Genomic DNA, 9,493 nt, shown 5'->3' on the forward strand with positions numbered 1-9,493 from the left:
CCCCCCCCAGCGCAACCAGTGCACCCCCCGTGGAACCAGCGACTGCCACCAGTGCCCCCCCAGTATCACCAGTGACTGGTCAGGACAACCAGTGCCCCCCCCAGTGTCACCAGTGCATGCCACCAGTGCAACCAGGATGAACCAGTGCCCCCCCCAGTACAACCACTGACTGCCACCAGCGTGCCCAGTGCCCCCCCCGTATCACCAGTGACTGCCCAGTATCACCAGTGCCTGCCACCGGTGCAACCAGTGCCTCCCCAGTCTAACCAGTGCCACCTCCCCAGTCCCAGTACACCCAGTGCCGCCTCCCCAGTACACCCAGTGCTGCCTTCCCAGTACAACCCAGTACACCCCAGTACACCCAGTGCCGCCTCCTACTATAACCAGTGCCGCCTCCACAGTACAACCCAGTACACCCGGTGCCGCCTCCCCAGTATAACCCAGTACACCCAGTGCCGCCTCCCCAGTATAACCCGGTACACCCAGTGCCGCCTCCCACTATAACCAGTGCTGCCTCCCCAGTATAACCCAGTACACCCAGTGCTGCCTCCCACTATAACCAGTGCCGCCTCCCCAGTATAACCCAGTACACCCAGTGCCGCCTCCCACTATAACCAGTGCCGCCTCCCCAGTATAACCCAGTACACCCAGTGCTGCCTTCCCACTATAACCAGTACCGCCTTCCTAGTCTAACCCAGTACACCCAGTGCCGCCTCCCCAGTACAACCCAGTACACCCAGTGCTGCCTCCCCAGTCTAACCAGTGCCGCCTCCCCAGTTTAACCCAGTACACCCAGTGCTGCCCCCCCAGTCTAACCCAGTACACCCAGTGCCGCCTCCCCAGTATAACCAGTGCCGTCTCCCCACTACAACCCAGTACACCCAGTGCCGCCTCCCCAGTCTAACCAGTGCCGCCTCCCCACTACAACCCAGTACACCCAGTGCCGCCTCCCCAGTCTAACCAGTGCCGCCTTACTAGTCTAACCCAGTACACCCAGTGCCGCCTCCCCAGTATAACCAGTCCTTCCTCCCCAGTCTAACCAGTGCTGCCTCCCCAGTACAACCCAGTACACCCAGTGCCGCCTCCCCAGTCTAACCCAGTACACCCAGTGCCGCCTCCCACTATAACCAGTGCTGCCTCCCCAGTCTAACCCAGTACACCCAGTGCCGCCTCCCCAGTACAACCCAGTACACCTAGTACCGCCCCCCAGTCTAACCAGTACCGCCTCCCCAGTCTAACCAGTACCGCCTCCCCAGTCTAACCCAGTACACCCAGTGCCGCCTTCCCATTATAACCCAGTACAACCAGTCCCGCCCCCTCGGTCCCGCCCAGTGCCCCCAGTCCCGCCCCCCCGGTCCCGCCCAGCGCTCCCAGTCCCGCCCAGCGCTCCCAGTGCCGCCCCGCGCCGGGTGCGGGATGGGGCCGGGGCCGGGGCCGGGGCCGAGGGGCCGGCGGCGGCGCTGAGCGGGGGGGGCCCGGCGGGGCCGGGGGGGGGGCGGGTGGGGGGGGGGGGGTCCGTTGCGGCGCCCCCCGCTGCCGGCGCCATGGGCGAATGGACCATCCTGGAGCGGCTGCTGGAGGCGGCGGTGCAGCAGCACTCCACCATGATCGGGAGGTGAGCGGGGGGGGGACACCCCCCCACGGCCCGCGGGGGGGGGCGCGGGACACCCCCACACACCCCCCCCACCCCCACGGGGGGGACACGGGGCACCCCCACCTTCCTACACACCCCCACGGGGAGGGACGTGGGGTATCCCCCCCCCCCCGACCTGCCGTGGGGATCTGGGACCCCCCCCATGGTGCCACCGACCCCCCCGGGGGGGGACACAGGACACCCCCCCGGACCCACAGACCTCCCCCCACGGGGGGGGACACGCGACACCCCCACCCTCCCACCGACCTCCCCCGGGGGGGGGGACACATGGGATTATCCCCCCCGCCAACCCACCGACCCCCCCCCCCCATGGGGACATGGGCCCCCCCCATGGAGCCACGGACCCCCCCCCAGACCCATCGACGCGCCGGGGGGGGCACAGGGGACCCCGCAGCCCTGCGGCCCCCCCAGGGTCCCTGTGGGGGGAGGGGCACAGGGGTGGCCGTCACCCATGGGGTGACAGTGGGTGTCGTGTCCCCCCCCCGCCAAGAGGTGGCTCCGGGTGGGGGGGGGGGGGGCGAGGGACCCGCTGTCACCTCCCCGCTGGCAGGGACACCCCGGGGACGGTCACAGCCCGGGGGGGGGGCGGACATCGGCCGCATCTTGGGGACCCCCGTGGCCCCGGTGAGAGGCGGGGGGGGGACAGGGGACAGTCCCTGTGTGTCCCCCGCCAGCGGCGTGTCCCCAAACCCACCCCCCGTGTCCCCAAACCTGCACCCCGTGTCCCCAAACCATCACCCTGTCCCCAAAACCCGCACCCTGTCCCCAAACCCGCACCCCATGTCCCCATGTCCCCAAACCCGCAATGTGTCCCCAAACCCGCACCCTGGGTCCCCAAAACCTGGACTGTGTCCCCAAACTGTCACCCTGTCCCCAAACCTGCCCCCTGTGTCCCCAAAACCTGGACTGTGTCCCCAAACCGTCACCCTGTCCCCAAAACCTGCCCCCTGTGTCCCCAAAACCTGGACTGTGTCCCCAAACCTGCCCCCCCGTGTCCCCAAAACATGCACCCTGTCCCCAAACCGTCCCTCTGTCCCCAAACTGTCACCCTGTCCCCAGACCCGCACCCTGTCCCCAAACCGTCCCCATGTCCCCCCAAACCCCCACCCCGTGTCCCCAAACCTGCAACGTGTCCCCAAACTCACATGCGCGTCCCCAAACCCGCACCCTGTGTCCCCAAACCCCCATGTCCCCAAACCCCCGTGTCCCCAAACCCCGCACCCTGTGTCCCCATGTCCCCCAAAACCTGCACCCCCTGTCCCCAAACCCACAACGTGTCCCCAAACCCGCACCCTGTGTCCCCAAAGCGTCATCGTGTCCCCAAACCTTCACCCTCTGTCCCCGAACCCACAGCCTGTCCCCCCAAACCCCGCACCCCGTGTCCCCAAAACCCGGACTGTGTCCCCAAACCAGCCCCCTGTGTCCCCAAAACTTCACCGTGTCCCCAACCCCACACCCCATGTCCCCAAACCTGCCCCTTGTGTCCCCAAAACCCGCACCCCGTGTCCCCAAACACGCGACATGTCCCCAAACCCACATGCGTGTCCCCAGACCCACACCCCGTGTCCCCAAAACTTCACCCTGTCCCCAAACCCGCACCCTGTCCCCAAACTGTCACCCTGTCCCCACACCTGTGCTGTGTCCCCAAACCTGCCCCGTGTCCCCCCAAACTGTCACCGTGTCCCCCAAACCCACACCCCGTGTCCCCAAACACGCGACGTGTCCCCAAACCCACATGCGTGTCCCCAAACCTGCCCCCCGTGTCCCCAAAACTTCACTGTGTCCCCAACCCCACCCCCTGTGTCCCCAAACCTGCCCCCTGTGTCCCCAAAACTTCACTGTGTCCCCAAACCCACCCCCTGTGTCCCCAAACCTGCCCCCCGTGTCCCCAAAACTTCACCCTGTCCCCAAACCCACCCCCTGTGTCCCCAAACCTGCCCCCCGTGTCCCCAAACCTGCCCCCCGTGTCCCCCCCCCAAACCGTCACCGTGTCCCCAAACCCGTCTCCCCCCCGTGTCCCCAGCCCCGCGCCCCCTCTCCCGCCGAGCCCCTGGGGGCGGGCTCCCCTCTGCCGTGGGGCGCTGGGGGTCCCGCTGTCCCCCCCCCGACCCCCGGCAGGGCCCCGCTGTGGGGGACGAGCAGGTCAGGGGTGGTGGCACGTGGGGACAGGGATGGGGGGGGGCAGGTGGGACCCAGGGGGCCAGGCCTAGGTCAGCCCCACGTGTCTGGGGCCAGGTGGGACCCACGTGTCCACGTCCCTCCCACGCGGCCGGGTGGGACCCAGGTGGCCTGGGGTGACCCACGCGTCCCAGTTCCACCCACCCGGCCCAGTGGCCAGGTGGGACCCACGTGGCCAGGTAGGACCCACATGTCTGGGGCCAAGTAGGACCAAGGTCTCCAGGTAGGACCCACATGTCCAGGGCCAGGTCAGCCCCACAGCTGCGGGTCCAACCCACATGACTGGGTCCAAGCCACATGTCCAGGTAGGACCCAGATCTCCTCGTCCAACCCACATGTCCAAGTAGGACCCATGTGTCCAAGTCCAACACACGTGTCCAGGTAAGACCAAGTTCTCCTGGTCCACCCCACGTGTCTGGGGCCAGGTAGGACCCACATGTCCAGGTAGGACCAAGTTCTCCTGGTCCAACCCACATGTCCAAGTCCAACCCACGTATCCGGGTCCAGGTAGGACCCAGTTCTCCTGGTCCACCCCACATGTCTGGGTCCAGGTAGGACCCACATCTCCAGGTAGGACCCAGTTCTCCTGGTCCAACCCACGTGTCTGGGTCCAGGTAGGACCCACATGTCCAAGTCCAACCCACGTGTCTGGGTCCAGGTAGGACGAAGTTCTCCAGGTCCAACACATGCGTCCAGGTCCAGGTAGGACCCACATGTCCAAGTCCAACCCACATGTCCGGGTCCAGGTAGGACCAAGTTCTCCAGGTCCAACCCACATGTCTGGGTCCAGCTAGGACCCACATGTCCAAGTCCAACCCACGCGTCCAGGTCCAGGTAGGACCCATGTGTCCAACCCATGCCCCTGGGTCCAGGTAGGACCCACATATCCAACCCACGCCCCCAGGTCCAAGTAGGACCAAGTTCTCCAGGTCCGACCCATGCGTCCAGGTCCAGGTAGGACCCACATATCCAACCCATGCCCCCGGGGCCAAGTAGGACCAAGTTCTCCAGGTCCGACCCATGCGTCCAGGTCCAGGTAGGACCCACGTGTCCAACCCATGCCCCCGGGTCCAGGTAGGACCAAGTCCTCCAGGTCCAACCCATGCCCCTGGGTCCAGGTAGGACCCACGTGTCCAACCCATGCCCCTGGGTTCAGGTAGGACCCACGTGTCCAACCCATGCCCCTGGGTTCAGGTAGGACCAAGTTCTCCAGGTCCAACCCATGCGTCCAGGTCCAGGTAGGACCCACGTGTCCAACCCACGCCCCCGGGTCCAGGTAGGACCAAGTTCTCCAGGTCCAACCCATGCGTCCAGGTCCAGGTAGGACCCACGTGTCCAACCCACGCCCTCGGGTCCAGGTAGGACCAAGTTCTCCAGGTCCAACCCATGCGTCCAGGTCCAGGTAGGACCCTCGGGGCCAAGTAGGACCAAGTTCTCCAGGTCCAACCCATGCGTCCAGGTCCAGGTAGGACCCACGTGTCCAACACACACCCCCGGGGCCAAGTAGGACCAAGTTCTCCAGGTCCGACCCATGCATCCAGGTCCAGGTAGGACCCACGTGTCCAACCCACGCCCCCGGGGCCAAGTAGGACCAAGTTCTCTGGGTCCGACCCACGTCTCCAGGTCCAGGTAGGACCCACGTGTCCAACCCACGCCCCCGGGTCCAGGTAGGACCAAGTTCTCCAGGTTCAACCCATGCGTCCAGGTCCAGGTAGGACCCACGTGTCCAACCCATGCCCCCGGGTCCAGGTAGGACCAAGTTCTCCGGGTCCGACCCACGTCTCCAGGTCCAGGTAGGACCCATGTGTCCAACCCACGCCCCCGGGTTCAGGTAGGACCAAGTTCTCCAGGTTCAACCCATGCGTCCAGGTCCAGGTAGGAACCACGTGTCCAACCCACGCCCCCGGGTCCAGGTAGGACCAAGTCCTCCAGGTCCAACCCATGCCCCTGGGTCCAGGTAGGACCCACGTGTCCAACCCATGCCCCCGGGTCCAGGTAGGACCAAGTTCTCCGGGTCCGACCCATGTCTCCAGGTCCAGGTAGGACCCACATGTCCAACCCACGCCCCCGGGTCCAGGTAGGACCAAGTCCTCCAGGTCCAACCCATGCCCCTGGGTCCAGGTAGGACCAAGTCCTCCAGGTCCAACCCATGCGTCCAGGTCCAGGTAGGACCCACGTGTCCAACCCATGCCCCCGGGTCCAGGTAGGACCAAGTTCTCCGGGTCCGACCCACGTCTCCAGGTCCAGGTAGGACCCACATGTCCAACCCACGCCCCCGGGTCCAGGTAGGACCAAGTTCTCCAGGTCCAACCCACGCGTCCAGGTCCAGGTAGGACCCACGTGTCCAACACACACCCCCGGGGCCAAGTAGGACCAAGTCCTCCAGGTCCAAACCCATGCCCCTGGGTCCAGGTAGGACCCCACGTGTCCAACCCACGCCCCCGGGTCCAGGTAGGACCAAGTCCTCCAGGTCCGACCCACGTCCTCGGGTCAGGTGGTGGCGCCCCCTCCCCCCGCCATCTCTCCCTCCCCTCGAGCAGGATCCTGCTGACGGTGGTGGTCATCTTCCGCATCCTCATCGTGGCCATCGTGGGGGAGACGGTGTACGAGGACGAGCAGACCATGTTCATGTGCAACACCCTGCAGCCGGGCTGCAACCAGGCATGCTACGACAAGGCCTTCCCCATCTCCCACATCCGCTACTGGGTCTTCCAGATCATCCTGGTCTGCACCCCCAGCCTCTGCTTCATCACCTACTCCGTCCACCAGTCGGCCAAGCAGCGGAACGCCGCTATTCCTTCCTCTACCCGCTCTTGGAAAACCGCGACGCCAAAAAACCCAAAGCCCTCAACGGGGCGCCGGCGCCCGGCCCCGAGCGGGGGGTTGCAAGGAGGAAGCCGAGGCTTTGGAAACCAAAGAGCTGCCGGGACCCCCCCAACGCCCCCCGCCCCGCGCTTCCAAAACCAAACGCCAAGAAGGCATTTCCCGCTTTTACGTCATCCAGGTGGTTTTCCGTAACGCTCTGGAAGATCGGTTTTTTAGCCGGTCAGTATTTCCTCTACGGTTTCAACGTGCCGGCCATTTTCGAGTGCGGACCGTTACCCCTGCGTCAAGGAGGTGGAGTGTTACGTCTCCCGCCCCACGGAAAAAACCGTCTTCCTGGTCTTCATGTTCGCCGTCAGCGGCGTCTGCGTCCTCCTCAACCTGGCCGAGCTCAACCACCTGGGCTGGCGCAAGGTCAAGGCCGCCGTCCGCGGGGCGCAGGCGCGGCGCAATCCCTGGTGGAAATCCGAAAAAAGGACTTCCCCCCCCCCCAGCCCCCGCCGCCCCCCGCCGCCCCCCGCCCTGGCCGCAACGCAGTCCAGCGAGTCCGCCTACGTCTGAACAGCCCTGTGTGCCCCCCCCCCCCGCCCCCAAGTCCCGTCCTCAAATGTCCCTTGTCGTCGTGTCCGTCCCCCCCAACCCGGAATCGCCACAAGGGCTCGCGGTGGCCGTCGACCGCGTCACGACATGGTGCAAGTCGCGGGGGGGGGAGGGAACAATCTGCCCCCACCCCCGACAGCCTCTGGGCTGGGGAGGTGGGGTGTATTTATTTGGAGGGGGGGTAATTTATTTGCAGGGGGGGATTTATTTGGAGGGGGGTAATTTATTTGCGGGGGGGTATTTATTTGGAGGGGGGTAATTTATTTGGAGGGGGTAATTTATTTGGAGGGGGGTAATTTATTTGCGGGGGGGTATTTATTTGGAGGGGGGGGTAATTTATTTGGAGGGGGGGTAATTTATTTGCGGGGGGTATTTATTTGGAGGGGGGGGTAATTATTTGCGGGGGGGATTTATTTGGAGGGGGGGTAATTTATTTGCAGGGGGGATTTATTTGGAGGGGGTTAATTTATTTGCGGGGGGTAATTTATTTGCAGGGGGGTATTTATTTGCAGGGGGGTATTTATTTGCAGGGGGGGTAATTATTTGCAGGGGGGTAATTTATTTGCGGGGGGGTATTTATTTGGAGGGGGGTAATTTATTTGGGGGGGGGTAATTTATTTGGAGGGGGGGATTTATTTGCGGGGGGGTAATTTATTTGCGGGGGGGTATTTATTTGGAGGGGGTAATTTATTTGCAGAGGGGGATTTATTGGGGGGGGTAATTTATTTGCAGGGGGTATTTATTTGGAGGGGGTAATTTATTTGCAGGGGGGTAATTTATTTGGAGGGGTAATTTATTTGCAGGGGGGGATTTATTGGGGGGGGTAATTTATTTGCAGGGGGGGTATTTATTTGGAGGGGTAATTTATTTGCAGGGGGTATTTATTTGGAGGAGGGGTAATTATTTGTAGGGGGTACTTATTTGGAGGGGGGTATTTAATTGGCAGGTGGTATTTATTTGGTGGGGGGGTCCCTATTTGGAAGGGGGGATATTTATTTGGCAGGGGGTATTTATTTGCGGGGGGGTATTTATTTGATGCAGAACGTTTATTTGGGGGGGTATTTATTTGGAAAGGGGTACTTATTTGGAATGGGGGGTATTATTTTCAAAGGGGTATTTATTTGTGGGGGTAATTATTTGGAAAGGGGGGTGTTTATTTGGGGGGGGTGTTTATTTGGGGGGGGTGTTTATTTGGAAAAGGCATTCATTGCGGGGGGGTAATTATTTGGAAGGGGGAGTTATTTATTTGGAAGGGTATTTATTTGGGGGGTATTTATTTGGGGGGGGGGTATTTGGAAGGGGGAGAATTTATTTGGCAGGGGGGTATTTATTTGGGGGGGTAATTATTTGGCGGGGGGGCGGTATTTATTCGCCGGGGTGCGTGTGTATGTGTATTTATTTGATACAGGCGGTATTTATTCGCTGTGCGGGGGGGTAATTATTTGTTGGGGGCGGGGGGGGGAGTTATTTGCTGCGGGGGGGGGGTGTGTGTGTAATTATTTGCCAGAGGGGACGTGGGGGGCAGAGCCCCCCCCCCCCCAAAAAAAATGTGATAAGGGGTTGGAGGATCGAGTTTTACGTGAATAAAAGGGGTTGGAGGATCGAGTTTTACCTGGTGGGTTTGGGGGTGTCGCTGGATGATTCCCCCCCCCTCAAAACGGGAGCACAGCGGGGGGGGGCCCCCCCCATGTGTTGTGTGTGTGTGTGTGTGTGTCGTCCCCCCCCCGGATTTACAGCCCTTAATCCGCTTCTCTAAGAGCTCTGAAGGGAAAGGGGCTGAGCCCGGCACCATCTGCCGCGGACCCCCCCGGGGAGGGGGGGGGGAACGATGATGTTGGGGGACGGACGGACAGACGATGACGTGGCGGGGGGGGACGACACACACGGAGCCGTCCATCGCCCCCCCAGTCCCCCCCCAGGCTGCGAAGGAGGCGGCGCTGGTGTAAAATGGTTTTTATTGGGACGCGTCGCCCGGCAGCATCCGCGGCTACAGCCTGAAACGGAGAGAGGACGGTTGGGGGGGGGGGGGGGGGGAGTTGGGGGGGGGGGCCCCCCCCCCCAGCCCCACGGCTGCCCCATAGCGGCCCCCACGGCCGCCCCGAACTCACGTCACTTCCCGGAAGGCCCTTTTCTCCACGTATTTCAAGCGGTATCTTCTCTTGAACCTGGTCAAAGGTGGTGGGAAAGGGGTCAAAAACCTGCCCCACAACCAGCCCACATCTGTGGGGCAGATGGAGC

General features: G+C 63.0%; 1 protein-coding gene across 1 annotated transcript; it reads left to right on the forward strand.

Moving 5' to 3' along the window:
* The first annotated feature begins 1,408 nt into the window (after positions 1-1,408).
* Positions 1,409-7,232, forward strand: GJC3 (gap junction protein gamma 3). Its single transcript, XM_063321617.1, is given in 6 exon segments — positions 1,409-1,615; positions 6,373-6,611; positions 6,614-6,708; positions 6,711-6,860; positions 6,862-6,924; positions 6,926-7,232. Coding segments are annotated over 6 exon segments (909 nt in total). The 5' UTR covers positions 1,409-1,544; the 3' UTR covers positions 7,217-7,232.
* Positions 7,233-9,493: the final 2,261 nt, after the last annotated feature.

Source organism: Chroicocephalus ridibundus, unplaced genomic scaffold, assembly GCF_963924245.1.
Source record: "Chroicocephalus ridibundus unplaced genomic scaffold, bChrRid1.1 SCAFFOLD_596, whole genome shotgun sequence".
Lineage (NCBI taxonomy): Eukaryota > Metazoa > Chordata > Aves > Charadriiformes > Laridae > Chroicocephalus > Chroicocephalus ridibundus.